This window comes from Poromitra crassiceps (assembly GCF_964638095.1).
Source record: "Poromitra crassiceps genome assembly, chromosome: 13".
NCBI classification, from domain to species: domain Eukaryota; kingdom Metazoa; phylum Chordata; class Actinopteri; order Beryciformes; family Melamphaidae; genus Poromitra; species Poromitra crassiceps.
Window position 1 is genome coordinate 43,687,815 of NC_139644.1, and position 26,410 is coordinate 43,714,224.

A 26,410-nucleotide genomic window follows, 5' to 3' on the forward strand; every position below is an offset into this window, starting at 1 on the left:
AGTGTAGTTAGAGTATAACAACGGGGTTTAAGGAGTGTAGTTAGAGTATAACAACGGTGTTTAAGGAGTGTAGTTAGAGTATAACAACAGGGTTTAAGGAGTGTAGTTATGGTATAACAACGGGGTTTAAGGAGTGTAGTTAGAGTATAACAACGGGGTTTAAGGAGTGTAGTTATAGTCTAACTACACTCCTTAAACCCTTAAACCTCCTTAAAAGATGGGATCTTACAGAACCTAAAAAGACATGCTTTCAGCTAGGTACATAAGGTAGGGTGTAGGTGTTGCATTCCTCATTGCTCATCCAGGGTGAGGGGAAATGCAAGATGTTGCAGATTAGAGTTTTCTGCTGCAAGTTCAAGGGATGGTTGAGTTCACACTGGTGTTTTGGTGAACCTGACACCCAAGTTCCTTTGTTCTAGTTCTACAAACAGTGAACTCAAAGAGTAAATGTAATATGCAATCTATAAGCAAGTAATATTGTAATATATAATCATGTATGATTACTGCTGATCATCCATATTCACAAAACATCAAATTGTGGTTATTTAATTAATCTATATTTATACAGGGGAGCCCTGTTCACGTTACATACAGTACATACTTATACATTTACTAGGTCCCATTAAGATGCTACACAAGTTGTGTAGTGCGCTTGATTCCTAGGGTGGAGACTCTGGAGACTGACACCGCCTCAGACAGACACCACCATAGATATATATAAAGGCTAGATAGCTTACCCGCGCTGCCGGCCAATGGAGAGCGACGTCGTCGCATGACGGCCATCTTGCTACAGGGAGCTACTAGGAGTTATGAGCATCTGTTGTTGGGTTAGTATGGCAACATCAGATGATCATAACTCCTAGGGAAATGGATGAAACTGCATGAAACTTTGTGCCTGAATCCCTCTCATGGCATAGATGCTTCGGTTTAATTTTGGTGTAATTTGGAGCCCATCAAAAAAATAGTGTTTTTAGTGTTTTTTTGTTTTTTTGGACGTATCTCGGGAACGGAATATGCTTGTAATAAACCAAACCGTTTGTAAATCCGTCAAGATTTCAGCGAGTTATGAGTATTTTTGTCTGTGCAGGTCACCAGCTACCATAGAACGTACCAGAAAGGCACTGTAGCAAGATGGCGGCCGTTCAACGACGCTGGTGACTCTGCCTTAAGCCATCTAGCCTTTATATATATCTATGGACACCACCACCACAGAGCCCGGCGGACATTGATGACATCACTGATGACATCACAATTGCTCAAGTGACATCACAATTGCTCAAGTGGCATCACTGATGACATGACATCACAATCGTGACTGAGCCACACCGAGCCCACAGACACCACCCACTTAGCCAATTTTAACTAAGAAAGTTGCGTTTGTTGAAAAATTGCAATTTACATGATACGTTCTTGTCATACACTTTAGAACAAAAATTGCTTAAAGACGAAGTGATTGTCAGTGTGCAGCATTTACTGAGTCTGAACAAAGGTTTTCACCAATATTGCACTTGATTCATGGACCAAAGATGATATGTAGCGCTAAAACATTTTGTACTCCTCTCACTTAAAATACAAGTGCTGCCTCTGCAAAAAAAAAATCAATTAATTGTCCAGCTCCAATATTGATGTAGGAATCTCTGCACTTATTGCAAGTCAATTCTGGATCAGACTCAAATGAAAGGTAGACCAACTCTGGGCCATATTGAGCCTCAAACAGGGGGGAGGGATCCTTTCCGATATAACTTTTTTTTTGTATTTGGCAGATGAAGGGGGGAGGGTGGTGCCAGCAAAAATCCTGCCTAGGGCACCAAATTGGTCAGGCATGCCACTGGTTAAATGTCTGTTCCACCCTGCACAAAGTATGGTACCAAACATGGTGTTGACCCGAACAGTTGGCTCACAACTGATGTGGGAACGTTTGCAAAATGAATTGAGCACAAATTCCATGAGAAATGACTGCGTGGGTGGGATTATCACATTTAAAGGTCTAAACTTGATGATGGGTGACTAAAAGCCTAACTACAGTCATTAGACTATACTCCATATAGACGGTTTTAACTTGACAACAAAAACATTCTAAATTGAACCCCCGCTCACTTCCTGTTGCAGTGTTTGCTATGGACATAAAAGAAAAAAAAACTTTCAAGTGCAGGACTGACCATTCCGTGAAAACCGTCTATACAGCTGAGCAGCGAAAACAAAAGTAACGATGTCGAGTGAATATTTCTGCAGTTTGCCGAATGCTGAGAAAAAGGAAGTGCTGTGGGGTTGCGCTCTGGTGAAAACCGTCTATAGTGCATTCATGGATCTTGGGTCTCTATTTGCAACTTGTTTGTTATTATAGGTTTCTTAGCTGTTACTCCTGCAGTCTTCTTCCAATGAAACTCTCTATATTGCAGGGTGACGGCGTCGGCATTGCAAGTTGACATTTTATGACAACAGCTCCTTGGTGCATCATCAATGATAATGAATGAAAGTCCCATGCATAAATACTGAACGGCCAGCTGGTGTCTGTTTGGAGAGGAACATAAAATGTGCACATATTCAGACAGTATGTCCACCATGAGCATAAGGTCACCTGGTCTGCGTGTGTTTGTGCAGGATCTGCTATTTGCATGTCTGTATTTGCTTGTCTTAAACAGTGTGCACCCGATATGACAGAATGCAGAGACTCAACTTCTCCACAAACATATCAGAAGTCTTTTATCTCCTGAAGAATTGCTTATTACTTATTTAGCTGCGTAAGTACATTCTGTCCTGTGCATTAAGTTGATTTCTTCATCACCACTAATGCAGTTCTACTCAGTGTTCCGGGCCAGAGTGCACTTCTTCCCAGCTGTTTACAGGCATGGAAACATGAACAACAAGCCTCTTCCTCGTGCCTGCACGTTAGGAAAGTATGGAAAGGCAGTCCCCACTGAGTAAGGAAATAGCAATGCCATCACACACACATGCCACACGTGTGTGTGTGTGTGTGTGTGTGTGTTCAAGGACAGAGAGTACCACTAGGCCACCCAGCAGGCAGTGTTGTCATTCCTCCACAGATCTATTTGAACATGTTATAAGAGTGGTCAAACCATATAACACCGTAGTGTTCGCTGACTCAACCCCCAAATATGGCATTGTTGATAAGAGGTTTTCCAAGTGCGCTCAACCTTGTTTTTTTGTTGTGTGATTGTGGGTTATGTCTGAGGTTATCAGACTCCTCAGCAATTTTCATAGCTTAAATTACTGAGTAACATGTAGTTATACTTAATCTGAAGCATTCATTGTTAGACAGCTTGTCCGCTGACCCCAAGGCGTTGCTGACTGGAGGACACTCCTCAGATAAATCTGTCAAAAGTTATCTTCTGTTAACATAGTTGCTGCTCAAAGTGTTTTTCTTTGTATTTATATGGTAACTGGTAAATGGGCCTGCATTTATATAGCGCTTTACAGTCAGTAGGTACATTCACCCATTCATACACCGATGGCGGCAGGTTACCACGCAGGGTGCTGGCACACCAACGGGAGCAATTTGGGGTTCAGTATCTTGCCCAAGGACACTTCGACATGCAGACTGAAGGAGGCGGGAATCGAACCACCGACTTCTTTTATCCAAAGTGATTAGTGGACGACCCACTCCACCTCCTGAGATACAGCCGCCCCTGGTGCTATGTGTAGCATTTTGTGTTCCTCAAAATGAAACCACATATCCCATGATATATTCATTCCTGTCACACACAGAGGATGTTGCTACTTGTCCAGCGTTTTGAAGGGCCAGAAGGATAACAGCCACTGTGCATTCAGACCAGACAAGCTAATGTGAAGTTGAAACAGTTAAAGGTAGAATAGTGGAGCTGGAATAAAGTTATGAACTGTTTTGTGCTGTAAAGCAATCTCCCATGATGCCAGAAAGCAGTTCAGCAGATTTTCCATTAAACCTGATCCTGTGGCACACAATGTAAAATGCAGAGTGACAGTATTCTTGCGTTTGTCTTGTTTGTTTATAGTATATACTGTCTCAACATGAAGGTGGTAATGATTTATTGATGATGAAATGTGACACGTAGCACCTTTCAGCATACAGCTGAAAGGTCACATCAGATGTGATCCTTTCAGCAGCAGCGTGTGTCCAGTGTGAGTCTTGTCAAAGTCTCCTTGATCAAGATGTGTCCTCTCACCTCTACTCTACTCATTCCATGACTGTATCTCACACCGCCTGCTATTGGTCCGTAATGGGTCGATCACTGGATAGGAGACCTGTCAAACACCCCCAAAACATAGTCTGTTTTATCATCTATTTTACTCTAAACTGGACCATCAACTCATTAGAAAAGTGTTCACTTGGGTCATAAATCAAGAGAGAATTAGGGTAATTTCCCCCATAGAGACTTGTATACAATCGCACTGCTTTTTGCAACCTGCTGGCTATTAGAAAGAATGCAGGCGTTCCGCATTGGCTTCACTTGTCAGTGATCATATTATTTTATTATTGATTATATAATCAGACCTAGGATCAGTGGGTGATCTGCTTTCAACAAAAAAAACAACAAAGCTGTACAAAGTTCACCTATCTGAAAGTGACCCAGGCAAGTTAGATATCTCTCTGCAAGCAGGCAGGAGGAGGTCAAACCTCATTCCTCATTCCAAACACGTTTTCACGATATGAAATTACAGAACGACAAAAATTAATATTAAAACAACGTTGGAACATTTTGAATTCATATTAGAAAGATATTATATCCCGATCTTACTAAATGACTAAACCTTGTGGCACTGTATTTACACACCTTTTCAGCATTCAACATCTACTCAATGTATTATCCTTTGCTGTTTTCTGTTGTGTGATACAAATTAACTCTAGATGATTCAATGTGACTTATACACATTTTAAAACCTTGTCAATGTTTCATTGCATAGTGTGAGTGTCAAGTCAAGAGAGCAGTTTGGTCCTTTTTAAATCCTCTGGACTCCTGATTTTTATAAATATTAAATTATTCAATATGGACTTTGTTTTTATATACGTAATTATGTACATTAAGCATAAAGGACACATTCATCACAACCAGTAATCGACATTGTTGTCGTCAATCACAATAATACATCATTATGGCTTTTTCTGCTCATTTACCACTTTGCAAAAAATTTGCACCTAATGATCTATGTGTTACTAATCTAAATACTTTATTCATAAGGCAAAATGTATAAAAACTCCACTCATTTTTATGTGCTACTATAATGAAACCCAACTCTACATAAACTCCCTGAACTTATTGAAATCCAATTTGGCCAAATACCTCTATTTATCTTTTAACAAGTCTCTAGCCATCTTATGTTTTATTTATTTTAAATTTAATTGTTTTTATTTTCGTGTTTCCCCCTGTTTGTCCTGTATTATGTGTGATTGTGCTTCCATGTGTCTGTTCATGCTTGTCGACGTTGTATACATTTGTGATGATTGCCTTACAGTTGTAAATGCAAAGACTACATACATTGTATACTATCTACACATATCCAGCTAGATAAACCAACCATAGACTTGGCTTTGGATGCTACCGGGCATAAGCATTGTATGTAACATTATTACTATTATTATTATTATTATTATTATTATTATTATTATTATTAATTGTAGTAGTAGTATTTTGAAGAAAATATAAATTATTTTGATTTTCATTCCTCACTCCACAAAACGTGTTTTCTAGACTGTGTTAATTTAACTATTAGCTTGTTTGTGGTGTGTTAATCCTATCTTTTTTTGTTTTGTCTTTTTATCTTGATTTTGCTGGTTATCTTTTCCACATGAGTGAAAAGTGATTGAAATAGTAAAAGCCTTTCTGCCGCCGTTAGATGCAGCTGCTGTGGAGGAGGGCTTTGTGCTTTAGTTTGTTCTGTTGCGCCTCCCCGGCCTCGGGCAGGCCAATCAGCGTGTAGCAGCGCTCCGGCGTTGCCTTTATAAAGCCGACATCCACTGCGGAGAAACACATTTTCTAACTTCTCTGTGAAGAAGGAAGAGCTGTTACCATGGCCAGAACCAAGCAGACCGCCCGTAAATCCACCGGAGGCAAAGCCCCCAGGAAGCAGCTCGCCACCAAGGCTGCCCGTAAGAGCGCCCCGGCCACCGGCGGCGTCAAGAAGCCTCACCGTTACCGGCCCGGTACCGTGGCGCTCAGAGAGATCCGTCGCTACCAGAAATCCACCGAGCTGCTGATCCGCAAGCTGCCCTTCCAGCGCCTGGTCAGAGAGATCGCTCAGGACTTCAAGACCGACCTGCGCTTCCAGAGCTCCGCTGTCATGGCTCTGCAGGAGGCCAGCGAGGCTTACCTGGTCGGCCTGTTTGAGGACACCAACCTGTGCGCCATCCACGCCAAGAGGGTCACCATCATGCCCAAAGACATCCAGCTGGCCCGCCGCATCCGCGGAGAGCGCGCTTAAGTTCCACTGCCTGTAATCAGACCCCACAACGGCTCTTTTGAGAGCCACCTCCATTTTCTCACAAAGAGTTTATTCCGGTTTAAAAATGCAGCTCGCACACATGCATAATACTTGATGCTCCTTTCTTTCACAACATGGCATTTATAACATGCACAGACGGGCTTTTTTTGTGTGCTCAACAACAAAAGCTGTCTAACAAAACAATTTCTAGTCCTCTCCTAACCCAATTGTGGGTATAAAGGAATTATGTATTATTTATTTATAACACCTTTGCTACACAATTGGCTAATGTGATGACCAGGGTTAAAATTCAAGACTGCGCAGTGAAATGAACTAGTGACATAAGCATCAGACAATTACGAGAGGCTTGAATGTGAACATGGCGATATGATTAGAAGAGTTTATTCAATAACCTTAAAGTGTACAAATAAGCCATTAAATGACCTGCAAGAGGATTAGGTTTGCGTTCACATAAGGTACAAGGAAAACGTTCACTGCAGTACATGGTGAAACGGGAATAGACTCTTTGGTAAATGTGGGCGGCTCTTAAAGTCGCAAGTGTGATGATATCTTTAAGGGATGGTTATTGATGGCTCCCTTGGTTATTATAACAAAACTACTTGTATCTACTCAAAACATGATTAGGACCACATATCACATTCCCAGATGAATCACACTTCTGACATAAGTAAATCTCACTAAATTCTCAAATAAATCTCAGAACTGGAATTTTTCACATGGACCTAATCCTCGTCGACACCGGTTTCCCCTCTATTCATAATTATCATCCTCTTTCACTCTGTAACCTCTTTATTTGCATGTTTTTTCTTCTTCAGTCCTGATGTCCCTTACAGAGGACAACCGTAGCTTTCCAATGATATATCATGTGTGGCCATGCCAACTAGCCTTTACCTGTCGTCACAACAAGCACATTTTATGGAAGAAGGAAAGGTAAGCATGATATTCATATTTTAAATGTTTTTTCAATGTTATATTTTGATTGTTTTTAGGAAGTAAACATCTAAGGAGCATTTTGAGTGAGTTTTCAGAGCTGAACTTCATTCATTTTCAGGGGGAAAAACTAATAGATTCATGTACACTGTAGTGCACATCAGGACTTATTGTATGCTTGTTTCACATATATTTATTAGACAGCACTGTGACATTTTATATATATATATATATATATATATATATATATATACAATAATAATAATAATATAAAAAAAAATATATATATATATATATATATATAAAGGCTTTTACTATTTCAATCACTTTTCACTCATGTGGAAAAGATCATAACCAAAATCGTGATAAAAATACAAGACAAGATACGATTAACACACCACAAACAAAAATAAACTAAACATGTAAGGATTTGTAGCAGCTAATAGTTAAGTTAACACAGAAATATAATAAACACCTTTTGTGGAGGGTGATGAATGACAATTTAGGGAATTTTGAATGTCTTAAAATTACTACTAGGCTACTGATGGTGATAATATTAATAATAGATAATGTTACAATGTATTTATGGTTGGTTTATGTAGATGGTTCTTTGTAGATTAGAAAAATAAAGAGAAAAGGGGAAACAAGACGTGCAAAGTTGGCAATAAGCAGATAAAAAAGTGCTGTGATTTATGATAACGATTACATTTGCATTACTGGTTATGAAGCAATGTTGGAACATTGTAGCCTATTGTGGGATGGGGAACGAGCGACAGACAGAGCCCCAACTGCCGCTTTGTCTTCTGACCGACACTTTGACATTTAAAATGAGTTTGAATCGTTATACAACTAGAACATTCTGTATCTTTATTGTTTATTTGAGCAGGGACAGTACACAATAAATATTGCACCAGAAATAGCCAAATGCATCTGTAGTCCCTGGGCGCACACAGTACATATCAAATACAGAAATTAAAAGAAAATCCTAATGTCTAAACAATCAAGATACATGACAAAAAAATGAAACTTACTAGCAAGGTAATATAGGCCTACAATGCGCACAACAGTGAAATAGAACACAATGATTTTTTCCCCAAAATAGAGTATAGGAGCTCTTTGTGGAAGTAGTGTGTGGCCCTTAAAAGGGCCTTTATGAGTTGGTGGTGAAGCTCTAGCAGTTTACTTGGAGCTGGTGTACTTGGTGACGGCCTTGGTGCCCTCGGACACGGCGTGCTTGGCCAGCTCACCGGGAAGCAGGAGACGCACGGCGGTCTGGATCTCCCTGGAAGTGATGGTGGAGCGCTTGTTGTAGTGAGCCAGGCGAGACGCCTCACCGGCGATGCGCTCAAAGATGTCGTTGACAAAGGAGTTCATGATGCCCATGGCCTTGGAGGAGATGCCGGTGTCGGGATGGACCTGCTTCAGCACCTTGTACACGTAGATGGCGTAGCTCTCCTTCCTGGTCTTTCTGCGCTTCTTTCCGCCCTTAGCAGCGGTCTTGGTCACGGCTTTCTTGGAGCCCTTCTTGGGCGCTGGCTTAGCTGGTTCAGGCATGACGACTTCTCGGTACTTTACAGCAGAGAATGAAGTTCGCTTAACAGAGACACTCTATTTATAGGCAGCTCGTGCAAATAGCACTATACGGTTCCCCGCCTGCGATAGGTTGAGTTTCGTCGCGTGACTGTGGCCTGCTGCATTGCGTGGCTCCATGTAGGTCTATTCTAATTGGTTTAGATCCAGATGGCGGTTCACTTCCCGCCTGCAGGCTCAAGACTATTCTCCTCCTCCTTCATTGACAATTATTTGATCTTTGAACTAAGAATTCCCTCTGCTGATGCATGGCCCCATTTATACTTAAAAGACATATCTGAAACTCCAATTGTATCAGCAACATTGTATAATAATTGTTTTTGTCTTTGTTCTAAGCATTTTACACAAATACGAACTAATATGTAAAATTGATACAAGTTAACTATTGTTATCTTGCATTTTGCTGTTATGTATATTTCTTGTCTTTAGATGAGATTTCTAGATAAGATCGTAGTGGGTTTCTATCTCACCTGCACGTTTTTTTTTATTTCTTTGTATACATTTTATTTTCTGTTTAACCAGTTTGCTTTTAAAATGTGCACATAAACAAACAATAATACCACAAAGTAATAGACATCTCCATATTTGTATGGACAGCTCCAACAATGGGGCTAAGAACAATCTCACGTGACATAGCCTCTACTACTCTGCTCTGAATCCAGCTTTGCTTGGTCTTTATTTGTTCAATTAATTAAGAGGACTTCTGATGAGACGCAATAGGGCCTAGTTATGCTTTGTCCATTTACACAGCACAACAATGTTTGGGATCAAAAGGCACTAGTTTGCATGGGCTGTTTTCAAAAAGCTATTGTTACAAATGAGTAAATTTGAATAAGACATTTAAATCATCTGCTTCAACAAGAGCAATTTATAGGCGCGTGTTCACATCATATTGTGTGTTCACATATATGAAATATCAGTGATGTCTAGCATAAGCAACAGGAATGTACCCTTTGGAAGATGTGTGTGGCTCTTAAAAGAGCCTTTGTGTTGTTGTTGGTCGGTAAATGAAGTTAACCTCCGAAGCCGTACAGAGTGCGGCCCTGCCTCTTCAGAGCATACACCACATCCATGGCGGTGACGGTCTTCCTCTTGGCGTGCTCGGTGTAGGTGACGGCATCACGGATAACGTTCTCCAGGAAGACCTTCAACACACCGCGGGTCTCCTCGTAGATCAGACCGGAAATGCGCTTCACTCCGCCGCGGCGAGCCAGACGGCGGATAGCGGGCTTGGTGATTCCCTGGATGTTGTCACGGAGAACTTTACGGTGACGCTTGGCGCCTCCTTTCCCGAGTCCCTTTCCTCCTTTCCCGCGGCCACTCATTTTCAATGTGTTTTCTTTGGAAACAAAGACAAACTGATACGAAATGCTGGACAGCTTCTGCTCATAAACCTTCTTTGCGGACCTGAATGAGAAAGAGAAGCTCGCGTTTTGCTGGGCGGGGCCAAACTCCTTCAAACAGTCCTCCCCCACATTTTTTTTCAAAGCAACTTCAGATGTGACAAGTTAGCAGATACTAACAAGTGCATTTCCGGTTATGCCACGTTGTCTTCAAAATAAAATTCTCACCAATATTAACGTTTGTTGTCATGTCTAATGTGTCTGTCATAATGTGCAACAACATTTAGATTGAGGAAGTTGTAGCTGAGTCATGTTTCTCAAAAAAAATAAAAAAAATAACATGTGGTGCCCAGAAAGAAAGAGAGAGGGGAGAAGAAAACATCAGAACAACTAGATTCAATATTCAATATTTGGTATTCTCACTCTGTCGCACATGTGTGATTCTTATGCTGTGGGCTCCGTTACAGACAAGGTGCAGTAGGTAAATAGTGAAATAAATATGAACGTCTGTTATCGTGTCTAATGTGTCTGTCATAATGTGCAACAACATTTATATGGAGGAAGTTGTAGCTGAATCATAAACTTTTTTCTTTTTCAAACTTGAAAAAAAACATGAGGTGCCCAGAAAAAAAGGAAAATATAACAACTAAGATCATTTGATGGGGAAAAAAGTGCATGATTACCTTAAATATGAAGTGAAACTGGATAAATGGCTTCTTAAAGAAAACACTGTTTGAACGTGGTTCACAATCTGTTTTTTTCCATTCTGACTCTAACCACTAAAACGGCTACCACATGCTCACTGTCTGACTCTCAACAGCTTCCGCCTCGTGATCCTCTAGTCTGGTGTTTCTCAAAGTGGGGTCTGGGGACCCCCTTTTCACTATAATTCCTTCATAAGTAACACAATGACAGACTATTTTCTCAATGGTTTCATACACTTTCTGTAATAAAACATCTAAAACCAGAAATCTTGTCAGATGGGGGTCTCTAATCAAATTGGGGTCTGTGGTCTAATCTGTGTCAGTTTAGAGGTCTTTGACATTGAGAACCACAGTCACACACGCACATACGAGATAATCCTCTCGTTAATTCATTTAAACAAAATTTATTTTTGAATGAAAAATTATCAAATTAATTCATGCAGTGCAGAAATATGGAGAAAAATGTAGTATTATAATGGGGGGAAAAAACATATGTTCAGATAACACCTGTGATGACACTTGGGCTACTGTACTTAATAATACAGTCAATGTGTACTGCAGAAAACTTTCCAAAACACCAGACATACGATAATTATCGTATTTGTATGCTAATTTACCTCCCAACAATGATATTTTTGGCCCTCTGGTACGATAATTCAACACTGCCCAGAATGCATTTCAGCACTGAAGGAGCAGAGAAAACTGCGCAGCCATGTTTTCTCTGCAAGGCAACTATTTAGTTTCTGTTTGTTTGGGCTCTATCTATGGTTAATATGGCACTTTATGAAGTTTTAATAGTTTCAGTAGTCAAACGTAACTAAGTATAGTAAATCTAGTTGACCCCCAATACATGTATGCAATCGGTGTTTGAAAATAACCCCTACATGGAAATATAATTTTGGAGAGCCATGAGAGCGCACAGCGGATCGACCATCTCAGCTGGTGTAACCCGGCTGCAGAATGAGCTCAGGTGGATAAAGCTTTGCTTTATGGTCACTGTGCCGAGCCAGGTGCAGGGGAGGAGCGAGGGCCACACACCATCTCAGCTCATATGACCCGGCTCACTATGATTTCCTGTTATCTTTTAACTTGGGCCGTCTCAAGGTGTAGGGACAACGTTCAACTCGGGGCCGTTTGGTCTCAGGGGCCCAAAAAAACCTTTTTTGGGACAAAAATCTTGTAAATGCAAATAATAAGGTACTGCAATGGCATAAATAATCATGCATACATGACATTTTGTATGAAGTATGCTGAAACATAGGGGGAAGTCGCAAAATACGATTCTGGGGCTTGCTGCAATTCTATTTTAAAATTTCACCCACAAAACCGACAAAAGTGCAAAAAAATACTGTCCGTTTTACAAATTCTCCTCAAAAATCATTATTTTCCAGCACTTTATGTTGAATATCACTTCCTCACTTGTATTTAGCAACCTGCTCAAGTTCATAAGCTTCATTTTGAGCCCAAGATGAACTCCCTACCCAGGGCCGGTTCCAGAACAAGATGACTAGGGATGCATCCTAGATAGGAAGGGGTGCAGATGCCCGGCCATGTTATTTTACTAAAAATAATGCATTTTACCATCATTTCAAGTAGAATGATACCACCCAAGCAAGAATATTTCAAGTGTTTCAAGTGCTTTACTGAAATATTTGGACCATATAATGATAATACAATTATCTCAACCTTAAAAGGTTACATATAGGTGCCAAAAAGCCATAAATTCACATCAAAGAACAAAGAAAAACAATAATTATAATTCAAGTTTAAACACTAAGTGTGCAGCTGCAGCATTTATTTAAAAAAAAAAACTTTTCAACTGAGCATGCAGACAATTAAAATAAGGGTGCAATGCATGCTTTTGCACCCCCGTAGAACCGGGCCTGCCCCTACCTCAGAAAATGACACTTGCTGTGGCAAAATCTGCACTATATATATATATATATATATATATATATATTCTTTTTTCTTTTTTTTATTAACAATATAGATGTACAAAATATGTCAGACAGACAATCACACATCACCATACTTAAGAGCTATAAACAAACAAATGAATAAGACATAGAACAATACAATACAATAATTAATGTTTACAAAGACAACTTGACATGTTAGAATAAAATAAAATAAGGACAGACAAAATGACATTAGCAAAAATCAATTTACAGGGGTTACATCAAATATGTTTCGGTAATATTCTAAGAACCTGTTGCTTTTTTTATTGTTTACAAGAGCAAGCGAATTAAGCAATGAGTTGAATTCAATCAAAAAGATGGGGAAAGCCGGCCGAGTACCTAAAAACTTCTGTTTATGAATAAAGAATTTTCCAAATAAAATAATTTTTTTTACAACATAGCTTAGAGATTTGTTACTTGTATTGTCATAATAACAAATAACATCTTTAAGAGTAAAGCAGTGGGTGACATTAGTGAGATTCAAAACATGAGAATTTAAATCGGACCAGAATCGCATTGTAATGTTACATTGGAAAAAAAGATGGATCCAAGTTTCATCAGCTTGTCCACAAAAGGAGCAAGAGCTATCAACATCCACATATCTGCAGATTATAGAATTTACTGGATAGATTTTATGTAAAATTTTGAAATGAACTTCTTTGACTTTGTTAGAAATACAAAACTTGTGAGGTAGAAGCCATGCTTTTTCCCAGTGTATATCTTCGATGTGTGAGTTCCAAAAAAACTTTCCTCTTGGGGTTATTTTGTTTTTACTTTGGAAAATGTTACGAATATGTTTATTATCACATTTCTTATCCCTTATGTTGATGCCATTCAAAAGCAAAATAGATGGTACCGCTGGGGTGTTATCTCCACCAACAGATAAGTGACTTTTGATAAGATAGATTAAACCAGAGGGAATGGCTTTGATTACAGAATTGTATTCTTTAAAAGGAATTGGAAAGTCATGCCTAGTCATAAAAGGCTCATAGGGCAGTATAAGACCCTGTTCATCAAAAATTGACAAAATGTTTACAATATTTCTTTGGAACCACTTGGGATAAAAAAGAGATTTATTCCTAATAGTTATATATTCATTATTCCATAAGAGTGTTTTATGAGGAGAAAAGTTGTGGACGAAGCATAACCTCCAAGCAAGAAGAGATTGCTGATGAAACTTAGACAAAGAAACAGGAAGTTTGTTAGGTGAGTAATTACATGTTAAAACAAAGGGAAGACCACCAATTCTCTCAAATATATGGTTGGGGATGAAGAACCACAAAGATTCTGGGTTTTCCAGGCATCTTTTAAGCCAATTAACCTTAAAAGTGTTTAAAGTGTCATGAAAATTTAAGACCTCTAGACCTCCATCTGCCCTGCTGTTAGAAAGTACTGCCTTTTTAAGCTTGTGAGTTTTGTTTTTCCAGATGAAATTAAGAAATAACTTATTGATTTCCGTAGCTGTGGGCTCGTTAACAAAAAGAGAAAGAGAAGGGTAAACAAAGCGAGAAAGGCCCTCGGCCTTAGATAAAATAACCCTGCCATATAATGTTAAGTCTCTTTGAAGCCAGAGGTTAAAGACGAATTAGCATTTAAAGATGTTAAAGATTAGTTAAAGATGAACTCAGAAAATGACACTTGCTGTGGCAAAATCTGCACTATAGGCCTACAGACTGGTCGTCCAGATGATGTGAAAATGATGTTCACTTTTTCATAAAAGCATGAAACTTGGTGAACTTGTACAGTTTGGGGCTCTGAACATTTTCAGAAAGGAGCCATGTGGCCAATACCTTGTGGTGACCATGGCAGCTATTTTACTTCCCACCCTTACTGAATTATGCATTTTGCATCATATCTCCTGAACCACACATGATAACACAAAAGGTGATGTCTATCTTTTGATGGTCAAGGATTAGAATGAAACTATATAACATCATAAACTATGCAGGTAAATAGTTCACGGTGAATTCAATGACATTGTGGGAAGGAAATCACAGCCTATGGAGAGCCCTATTGTGAACTCTGACTAAAACATAGTCTAGAAGCAGCCATGTGTGTGGGGAAATAAAACTAAAGATAATCCTAATTGCAACAGAAAAGTCCCACGAATGCCATGTGGTGGTGTCTAACCTGCACCATGCTCTTTAAGAGCCCTAGGGTCTTGCTGTAGCTTCAGAAAATAACCAGTGTGAATGAAATATATATAAATATTGTGGGATGATTTATTTTAGCATGCTGAATGGTTATTCTGTCTGCATTATGCATATTACATTTCAGGCTATATCCTCAATACAATCCAAGGCTAATTAAAGATTGTTCTACTTTTTGTATTGTCCATAGAGTGCAGTTTTGAAAAATGTCAGTTGGGCGTCAGTTAGGCATCTCAATCGTACAAACAAACTAGTAAGGAGATCTCTTTTATAAGTGTGGTCGGCTCTTAAAAGAGCCTTTGGGTTGATGTGGGACAAGCGGGAGCAGGTTACTTCTTGGCGGCCTTCTCGGTCTTCTTGGGCAGCAGCACCGCCTGGATGTTGGGCAGCACGCCGCCCTGAGCGATGGTGACTCCGCCCAGCAGCTTGTTGAGCTCCTCGTCGTTGCGGACCGCCAGCTGCAGGTGACGGGGGATGATGCGGCTCTTCTTGTTGTCGCGGGCAGCGTTTCCAGCCAACTCCAGGATCTCAGCGGTCAGATACTCGAGAACAGCCGCCAGGTAGACGGGGGCTCCAGCACCGACACGGTGGGCATAGTTTCCTTTACGCAGCAGCCTGTGGACACGACCGACCGGGAACTGGAGACCAGCACGAGATGAGCGGGTCTTTGCCTTGGCACGAGCCTTTCCACCGGTCTTTCCTCGTCCAGACATTTTGAATGGTTTTTATGATCAGAGAGAATCAAAGAATGAACTGCCAGCGATGGGAAGCAGGTTTATATTCTTCTCGAGCTGCTTATTCATTGGTCAGTTGGAGCTTCCAAGTCGTCGCCCAATCAAAACACTGACGGTCTATGGCGTCAAGTTAACATAGTTAACACAGCACGTCCGCTATGCACGTCGTGGACTTTCAAAATAAGATGTCTAATGACAAAGCACATTAAGATGTAGTTTTTCTGCCATCCACATTAAACGAAAAATAAATGTATGCTAAGTACAGAAAACCATTGAAGTGATGACAAGATAAAAACAAAACAAAAAACAGAATAAAGACGTGCATACCTGCCTGACCTGTCTTCTGCTGCTATTTATTTATTTATTTATTTATATACTTATTTATTTATTTATATCAATGAAGGTTTTTGTTGTTGTATTTGAGTGTAACAGCAGTGAATCTGAGCACTGAGACTGTACAAGTGATTAATAGAGGCCTTATCTAAAGGGGAAATACACACAATCCAGCGTTAGATTATAATCTCTACACTGTTTGTGATTAAACATGAATTGGCCACCTGGGTGAAAACCAGGGATCCTGACCGCTAGACCATATGGGACGTGCGTGTTATAGCAGCCTTGTGTAGTTTGGTGTTGTACGTGGCAACACCAAACCACACACATCAAGCATGCTCACAAGATTCCAGTGAATTACAGTTTTTCACAATTGCTTACACATTTACTGAAACTAAGTGCTTTCCCACTGGCACCCCAGTAGCGTTCCCGAGCACACTTGTCCCCAAATTGACCCCAGTTTCGGAACGTTTGATGAGTGTGAACGTTGCCCTCCGTTCCGTTCCGCGCCCGTGCAACAGGGAACCACGACAGGATCCACTTGAAAAGGTGGTCGAGTATAAAAGTCAACCATTTTGAACCACATAGACAACACACGGGCGAGGATAAATTCTTTCAAGTGCACTCTGTTCCGTTTCCGAGCGCGGAAGAAATGTTGTAATGTGAAAGCTGACCAGCGGGGGAGAGGGGAGGGGGGGCAATCGTTCCCGGTGCGGAACGAAACAGAACGGAACGAAAGCAATCTTTCCCAGTGAGAAAGCATTCTCTGGCTCTTTCAAAACTCTAAACACAAAACCACTAACACAAATGCTAAACTCCATAAATCACTGGCAAAATGTAACAATTTATGACCAATTAATCTATTTTCCAAATGTATTTGTTAATAAAATGGCACACAACCATCAAATTAACACATCTTTCTAAGAACTGATTGATGTGCTGAGCATAAAACACTATCTTAGTCACTTTTGGCCTTTAATCCAAAATTACAAACAAAAGCACAAATCCATAAGAACATAATCTAAAGTAAATGAAGTAATGAACTCTTTTTTTGTGTGTGGCCCTTAAAAGGAGCTTTGGTTGGATGTAGTCCAGGCAGTTGACTCTGAGCTGGTGTACTTGGTGACGTGTGGTCTCTCTCTCCTCCACATTCTTCTTTGTGAGGCCAGAAGACTCAGAAGAACCACACGTCTCCGGCTACGGCGTCTACCTTCCGTACACCTTTCTTCCTCAAACCGCTCCCTCCCTGCTTCTCTTCAAATTCTCCTCAAATCTATCTGTAAAAATGCTCGCACAGATCCGCCATTGTTCGCATCATGTTGTATACGATGCACAGCAACTTTGCTTGCCTTAGCAGAATGTGCATAGCTAGCAAAAGCATGGCATGTTCAGAAAGCTTCTCATGTCATACGTCACAAGACGGAGACACTGTTGTTTTATGCCAGATTTTTTGGGTTCCGTGTAAAAAAGGCTTAATGGTGGGCCGTACCCAAACCCGATCTGCTCGGCCTGCCAGATATGTTTGGGGTCTGCAACTACAGATGACATCATCACTTCACGCATTGTGATTGGCTGCAGCAGGCAAACAGTGATGTTAGCTAGATGTGTCTGCATTAGCAAGCAACCTGATGATCTAACATTGATAATATTAGATACATTTATAACATCGATAACATTGCATGATGCTAGCTTGACCAGCATTGACCGTTTTAGTTGCTATAGGTAACTTTTGCTTGCTTGCCATTCTCTAATATACATGAACAATAATATTCAAAAGAACTTTGATCAAGTGAGATAGCCTGTGTAGTATGTGACTGATTTCAACAGCCTGCAGCACGCCCTATCAGGTCTGAAATGGCTTTTAAATTCATCCAAAACTAAAACAATCACTTTTTTCCCGGACAAACTAAGGTTCCAACCCTCCCCATCCACACCCTTGATGGTGTCTCTATCCAGTCAGTTGGTCATTACAAATACCATTTTAAATACCACATGTAATGTAATGTAAATACCACATTGACTATCTCGCAAATAAATACAAATTCACATTGGGCTTTCTGTACAGGCTAAAGCCCTGTTTGAACATGGCATCAAGAAAGCACCTAGTTGCTGTTGGCCTTTTTCTCTGCCAGATTAATTATGGAGATATTATTTATAGGTTTGCCTCTACGTCCATCTTGGCCAAGCTCAATCCCCTGTATCACTCAGCCAATCTAGCTTCAGGACCATCACTGTACCTTATCCAGCATGGTAGAATGGTCATCCCTCACTTTGCGCAGGCTACAACACTGCTATATTCTAGTATTTTAAGATGATTTCAGGAAAGACTTCAAGTTCAACGTTATTGTGATAAATACAATGACATTCTTATGCTCTGGCTCCTTCTGCCTACAAGGACATAATTACTAGAGACAACATTACTATGTAGGCTTACAGAATCACACCACACATAGGCTATTAGACTCAGTGTATACAATAAGCACAAATACAATACAATATACAAGCAAAGTAACAAAGTGTGGTGCAGTGTGTATGGTTCAGCTGTTCAGCAACCTGACTGCATGATTTAAAGTTCCATTCCGTCAATTGTCACTGTTACTGACGCCGGTGGCCGTTAGAGTAACTGCAGGCAGCGTGTGAACGAGCTGACGCGCGGGCACCATACTCGCACGCGCCCAAGCAGTTGCCTGGCAACAGCAGAGCTGTTAGTTGCTTTCTAACGTTAACTCATAAAAGTCACTTGAAAACGGCAACCTGGACAATTTATCGGTCAGATCAGCCCCGAGATGCCCAGGAAGGATTCTGGATTAATTAGGGGACGTTATTGTGGCATGTTTGGCCGTGTTTTGGCTTGCGTTGGCTGCGGGGAAGTGGATACTCACGTTACCACAAGCCAGGAAATAGCCTGCTCCCCCTGTATGTACGGTACCGTGTAATGCCTGGAGTTGACCAAACTGAACAATCAAACGTTTCATAAGCATAACAGTAACCTTAGGCATATTTACGACTGTTAAATTCATTATCCACACAAGACGGTAACGTTATTAGTGGGTGTAAGGAAGCTTGTGGGCTTACCTCGGGTGAAGTGTGTAGTGTGCTGGATCGTAGTTGAGGGCTCACGGGCAGTGGTCGGTCAGAACCACAGAGATGTCGGTCCTCGGACGCGGTTAAAGGAAGGTAGGACATATGAAGTAAGATACCACTCGTGACCTGGCTGGTTGTAAGGCAGCCAGTCACCGGGACCTGGCTGGTTGTAAGGCAGCCAGTGACCAGGACCTGGCTGGTTGTAAGGCAGCCAGTGACCGGGACCTGGCTGGTTGTAAGGCAGCCAGTGACCGGGACCTGGCTGGTTGTAAGGCAGTCAGTGACCAAGAGTGATCGGTCAGAACCACAGGGATGTCGGTCCTCGGATCCGTTTGAAGGAGAGCAGGACATTATGAAGAAGAGGAATACAGCGTCACAGAACACCTTGTATATATATCCCCCACATTTGGTGTATGACATCGTTGGTGATGTCACAAAGTACAGGGAGCTATGACATCATCGGTGACCCCGTAAAGTCCCGTCTGCCATCACAGTCAGCCTAGACCGCCTGACATCGCCGATGACCTCACAGGTGAACTCTGACGTCATCATTGATGATGTCACGGCGGTGTCATCGTCATTACGTCGTTGCCGCGTTGGTTCGTGGGCGTCAATTGCCCCAAGAACAGGCCTGATGGTGGGCCATTATGGACCCTTTTCTACAGTGGGGCTGGTGGTAATTTCTATAAATGTAAATTAATATTAGTTAGCCGCGATTAGCATCAAGCTAACGTTACTATGTGCAGTCCCACTGCAGCTAACTGCAGTCAGAGCCTGCTGGCTGCGGGGAAGTGGATACTCACGTTAGCACAAGCCAGGAAATAGCCTGCTCCCCCTGTATGTACGGTACCATGTAATGCCTGGAGTTGACCAAACTGAACAGTCAAACAATGTACCATAAGCATAACAGACAGTAGGCTAACGTTAGGCATATTTCCGACTGTTAGATTCATTATCAACACAAGACAGTAACGTTATTAGTGGGGCTGGTGGTAATTTCTATAAATATAGCTAAATCTATTAGTTAGCCGCGTATAGCATCAAGCTAACGTTATGGTTATAATAGGCACTCACCACCGCAGCTAACTGCAGTCAAACAATAATGTTCCATGACCATAAGCAGAACGGTAGTAACGTTAGGGTTGCATTACTTCACACAAGACGGTAATGTTAGCAGAGTTTCTGACCAGGTGGTCAGATACTTGTACTACGGAGTGACAGTAAAAATCTTGAATCTTGAAAATCCATTAGCAAGCAGCTAACGTTATCTGGTCAAAACCACATTACAGTAGCTACAAGCAGCAAGTTCCCTTCATGAACCGAAAACACAGTCCTGACTCTAGTTTCCCCCTGATGTCGGTCACATTGCTGCTGTCTGGCCAGACGGGCTTCATTAGATAAATATTTATTTATTTAGTGTGGACTTTTTCTGGAGTCTGTGTTGTTGTTTCCTTTTGCTAGCAGCTAGCGACAAACGTAACATTAGCCATTTCCTGTTAGCCGTCTAGGACAAGAGGCAAGCTCGTGAACGCGCGCAGACGTCACATCCTCTAGCTGTGGCGGGAAATGCTAACCCCTTCGAAACTGCAGTATTTCCATGTATCTTCTGAATGGCTGGTCGGAGAGAAACGCCCCTGGTCGCCATTTTTAAGTTACGTCAAGGCGCATTCACTCATTGCCAATAAAAAACACTTTGTGCACATTTATTTCTCGCCAGAACCGACGGAATGGGCCTTTAAGCGAAAACAAAAAATAACGTGAAAAAATATTTTTTTCTCCCCGTTTTCCCCCCGTTTTTAATTTGAGAGATTATCACTTTAAACTCAGAACTATAAAATAATAATAATAATAATAATAATAATAATAATAATAATAATAATAATAATAATAATAATAATAATAATAATAATAATAATACAAAAAAATTGCATGTGACCCTAATAATCTTTGGTAGTATTCAATTGTGTGTGGTGCGTAAAGAAAAATGACAAAATCAGGCGACCGTATTTGAATTCCAGGTGACCCCACTTAGGGTTGCGACCCTAAGGCTGAAAACCACTGTTCTAGCTTATCAAGTGCCCAGGGTTCCCAGTGTAACAAGTGTTTCAAGACATTCAAGTGTCTGCATGTAAACTCACCAGTCTCACAGCTTAACAGTTTTCTTACATTTGGTTGGACCAAAGGTGTCACAATATTAACTGGTTGAAGCTGGCAGTCGAACAGAGGTTAAAAGATATTTTTTTGCAGAAGTGGCAGTGGCTTCTGAACTTCAGAGTATGTCATCATGTGACTTACTGTGAATTCAAAAAAAGAATTTAAGTTTGAAAATGATTGACTTTGTGAAAACAGGCGGTACAGCCAGGGTTATTTGTATTTAGGGTTATTTGAACCCCCAAAGTTATACTTATAGGAAGATATACCTTATAGGAAGATATAAAGGCCTGGAAAGGAACAAAAGGCTTTGTACTATGTAATGACTACTGCTTGGCTGATGAGTTTCATGTTTTGTTTGAGTGTAAAAATGTACACCTTGTTAGAGTATAGAAATAAGTGCCCACCTTGTTTATTTTTGTATATATTTTTGTAAATCACCCGTCTATGTTTAAACTAATTTTGTTAGAGTAAATAAAATCTGAAATCAATCTGAGAGAGGGAGGGAGGAGGGAGGGGAGGGGAGGGGAGGGAGGAGGGAGGGGAGGGGAGAGGAGGGGAGGGGAGGGGAGGGGAGGGGAGGGGAGGGTGGAGAAGGTGGAAAACACTTTACTGTGGTTGGAGGCAGAGGACTTTCTCCATTTCCTCTCAGCTGCCCAAAGCTCTGTTCGATGAGTTCGCAGAGATTCAGAAAAACGTACTATTACTTTTCAAATATTCTGAGTTTAACTGCCAATACAACTAAATAAACCCTATTTTCAAGTAACAGAGTTACGAGTGTCCAAAGTGGAATGTTCAAAGTGTAAGAGCTATTTGATCCATACTAGAATGTCTACAACACTGAGTTAAAAAGGTGTTAACGGCTTCTGGACTTGGTTCACTTGAAGGTAACTTTTTGATAATAATAATAATAATAATAATAATAATAATAATAATAATAATAATAATAATAATAATAATAATAAAAATAATAATAAACAGTTCCTAAAACTACAGACTATTAGCTAAGACATGATCAATGATCATTTAGATTGGACAACTTTGATTTTCACTCATGATGTTCCATTTTGCAGCTGCCGAAAACTGGAGGGTTCCTATCCACCTTATTTTTGAATGCCCCACTGTAAAAAAGAATCGTGGGTACAAGGTCCGGTTTAACGTGACTCATTGTTGCCGCTTGCCATTTCCTTTGTTATACTCTGGCTGCAGACCCGAATTATAAACCGGAAGCTGGAGTCCGTTATAAAAGTTATAAATATAGTCACGTTATAAACAATTAACCAACGCTGGAGGTCCGTATGTAAACTCGAAATGTGTGTTACTCGAAATGGTTAAAAGTTAAATCAATTTGGTGGCGTTTTACTGCCATGTAACATAGCTAGCTAGCCGCTAACATTAGCCACAGTTAGTAGCCGACTACCCACAATGCATTACGTTATCCCAGCACCCGAACGACACGGCTGTAGAGCAGAATGGCTCTGCTGTAAAAGGGTAAAATCCTCATAGACATTTTTTTTGTCGGGGGCTGGGGGGTTATCTAAATTGGTAACACCGGAAATAGAACCCATAGTTAACGTAAGGCAAAATGGCCGCCAAAAATAAGGTGGATAAGAACTCCTTCATAAATGGCCAATTAATCCTAATCCACACAACTCTTAGACATGAGGTCTGATAAATAATAATTTATGGATGTTTTTTTCATGTGCGGAAACCCAAGGCGAATATTGTCTCCATCCAGATCTTAGAATCACTGATGAACATAACGTGCTCAGTGTTTATTATAAGTCCACTTCATAGTGATATTCCCTCAGGTTTGAGTCCACATCCCGTTTACAAAAGAAAGCACGCACACACATAAACGTGTGTGTGTGTGTGTGTGTGTGTGCGCGCGTGCGTGAACATATCTCACGTACTGTATCCCTCAGATAGCATGACAATTTTGCACAAGTAACAACCACCACCACCACATGTGCAGACACACCCCAGGCACCATCAACAGCACAGTGGTGGAGAGGGTCACTAAGTTTTTGCATGTCCAAGTCAAGTCTCAAGTGTTTGAGCTAGAGTCCAAGTCAAGTCTCAAGTGTTTGAGCTAGAGTCCAAATCAAGTCTCAAGTGTTTGAGCTAGAGTCTAAGTCAAGTCTCAAGTGTTTGACCTAGAGTCCAAGTCAAGTCTCAAAGTGTTTGAGCTAGAGTCCAAATCAAGTCTCAAAGTGTTTGAGCTAGAGTCCAAGTCAAGTCTCAAGTGTTTGACCTAGAGTCCAAGTCAAGTCTCAAGTGTTTGATCTAGAGTCCAAGTCAAGTCTCAAAGTGTTTGAGCTAGAGTCCAAATCAAGTCTCTCACTGTGTGAGAGTCCAAGTCTGCTCAGGTCCAAGTGAGTCTCAAGTCCAAGGGCCCTATCTTCGTACGGCGCTATCGTTTGCGCTACCGTATGCACGCCTCTTATTGCTATCTTCCCTGCATCTTAAGCTATCGTCGGCCTCCACCATCCAGTTTTGCGCTGGGATCTAAGCCCAGACACAGGTGTAGGCGTGGCCCAGGCGTGTCCGTGGGCCTCTAGCCTATCATCTACCTCCCGCAAGTGTCATTTTGCGCTCTGGCGAAGATACTGTCGCTATGGTCCGAGCATAAACAGAGGTTTGGGCGTTGACTGTGCCAAAATAGGCGTTCCAGCGCAATGTGTTAGAAAAAAAGGCCTTGGGTGCTCCCAATTTTAACGTCACCAAATAGCTGGTCTTAGCGCAAAAAAAAACACTACGCCAGGCGTACGCCTGAGCGCAAACAGTATTCTCCGCGCAGTGCATGGCACGGCATGGATGTCACTCTCGACTCTCCAAAACCTCGCACCTGCACACACTCTTCCCTCCTCAGAATGCCACGTTGATTTTCAACTATAGCCTACATTGCAGAAAAAACACACCTTGATTTAAAAATGAGAATTTGTTTGTCATGGTTTTATTAGGTTACATAATTCCCGACCAGTGTTGGGCAAGTTACTCTGGAGAAGTAATTAGTTACTGATTAAAACTCCTTAAAAAAGTAATAAAAGTTACTTTACAGATTACTTTTTCAAAAAGTAACTAGGTACGTTACTAGTTACTTTTTTTTTTTTTACCCCAAATACCTTACACTTAAGTTGTTACATGTCTAGCATGTCACTGTATTAATTATTTTCGCTTTGGTATTATATAGGCTATGTTAAAGTGATCTGTCAACATTCCCTGGTAGTCTAGGGAAAATAAGGTTTGACCTTAAACTAATTGCAACAGAATTTATTTTCACATTTTTATGTTTATATTGATACCCGAAACACTGTAGTAAAAATCCCAGAAAATCCCATTAGTGGAAGTATGTTAAAATGACGTTTTTTTTTAAATGGCTGCCATTATTAAAATTGTGGCCATATCTTGACTCCAACTAGACCTAGAATTACAAATTTGGTGTCTATTTCCACATTGTTGGGGGCAAGGAATCCACAGAAATGGTTGTTGAGTCTCTAAGTAGAACAGATTTTTTTCCCTCATGTAGCACTGTCAAGTGCATGACACATTTAATAAAAATCAATCAATCAATCAATCAATCATGTAGTATGAAGTATGTAGTCGTAATACAACATGGCATTTCTCACAATGTTAGCTACAACTTCGTATTTGTTAATCATACACATTTTGAGTGATACCCTTGAGCATATTGAAATGCTTGCCATTGGAAAAAAAAAGTTTGTTGTTTCATATTTCCAATTAAAAAAGTGTTACGGTAATGAATTTATTCCCTCAGTGTCTCTAAAAGTGTCTGGAAATACATAGAAAATGAGCACATCTATCTATCTAAGGGAGCTAGGGCTCTGTCTGTTTGTCTGTCTGTCCCACTGATGACATCAGTGATGTCATAAATCCACTCACTCTCACACACACACAAAGTCTCAGTGATGTCATCAGTGATGTCATAAATTGTGACATCATCAGTGATGTCAGAGGCATTGTGATATCAGTCATGTCATAAGAGGTTGTGATGTCATCAGTGATGTCATAAAAGCAGTTGTGACATCATCAGTGATGTCACTTGAGCAATTGTGATGTCATCAGTGATGTCATAAATCCTTCCTGGCTGAGGCTATATAAGTGGTGGAAAACACAGCATACAAGTCAGTGTGGTACAGTGACACATCTGAAGGAATGGCTGTTCAAGCAGAGCATGATGACACACAGCTCTATGATGCCGCCGGGGCAGGAGACCTGGACACACTGAGGAGCCTGCTGCAGGAAGACCGCTTCAGAAGGCAAGATCAATGAAAAGCGTCTTTACGGGTGTTGGTCGACCCCTCTGGTGCTCGCAGCCCGGTCGGGTCATGCTGCCTGTGTGGACTACCTGATCACACAGGGAGCACAGGTAGACCTAGCTGATGAGGATAACTGGACACCTCTCTGCTACCTGACTACCTGATCACACAGGGAGCACAGGTAGACCTAGCTGATGAGGATAACTGGACACCTCTCTGCTACCTGACTACCTGATCACACAGGGAGCACAGGTAGACCTAGCTGATGAGGACAACTGGACACCTCTCTGCTACCTGACTACCTGATCACACAGGGAGCACAGGTAGACCTAGCTGATGAGGATAACTGGACACCTCTCTGCTACCTGACTACCTGATCACACAGGGAGCACAGGTAGACCTAGCTGATGAGGACAACTGGACACCTCTCTGCTACCTGACTACCTGATCACACAGGGAGCACAGGTAGACCTAGCTGATGAGGATAACTGGACACCTCTCTGCTACCTGACTACCTGATCACACAGGGAGCACAGGTAGACCTAGCTGATGAGGATAACTGGACACCTCTCTGCTACCTGACTACCTGATCACACAGGGAGCACAGGTAGACCTAGCTGATGAGGATAACTGGACACCTCTCTGCTATGCCGTGTGCGGTCACCTGGACTGTGTCCAGATCCTCCTGGAAGCCGGGGCCGACCCTAACGGAAAC

General features: G+C 41.1%; 3 protein-coding genes and 1 pseudogene across 4 annotated transcripts; 1 reads left to right on the plus strand and 3 right to left on the minus strand.

The window, feature by feature from the left end:
- Positions 1-6,006: 6,006 nt before the first annotated feature.
- On the plus strand, positions 6,007-6,477 carry LOC310788169 (histone H3.2; the record flags this gene model as incomplete). Its single annotated transcript, XM_083649695.1, has 1 exon — positions 6,007-6,477. One exon carries the CDS (start codon positions 6,007-6,009, stop codon positions 6,415-6,417), a length of 411 nt encoding a protein of 136 aa, XP_083505821.1. The 3' UTR covers positions 6,418-6,477.
- A 1,806-nt stretch (positions 6,478-8,283) lies between these two features.
- LOC310788174 (histone H2B 1/2) lies at positions 8,284-9,188 on the minus strand. Its single transcript, XM_083649700.1, has one exon. The coding sequence runs from the start codon at positions 8,920-8,922 to the stop codon at positions 8,548-8,550; it is 375 nt and encodes a 124-aa protein (XP_083505826.1). The 5' UTR covers positions 8,923-9,188; the 3' UTR covers positions 8,284-8,547.
- A 715-nt stretch (positions 9,189-9,903) lies between these two features.
- On the minus strand, positions 9,904-10,283 carry LOC310788177 (histone H4; the record flags this gene model as incomplete). Its single annotated transcript, XM_083649703.1, has 1 exon — positions 9,904-10,283. One exon carries the CDS (start codon positions 10,281-10,283, stop codon positions 9,972-9,974), a length of 312 nt encoding a protein of 103 aa, XP_083505829.1. The 3' UTR covers positions 9,904-9,971.
- A 5,018-nt stretch (positions 10,284-15,301) lies between these two features.
- LOC310788172 (histone H2A pseudogene) lies at positions 15,302-15,826 on the minus strand (annotated as a pseudogene). Its single transcript has one exon. The product of its transcript is annotated as a histone H2A pseudogene (transcript).
- Positions 15,827-26,410: the final 10,584 nt, after the last annotated feature.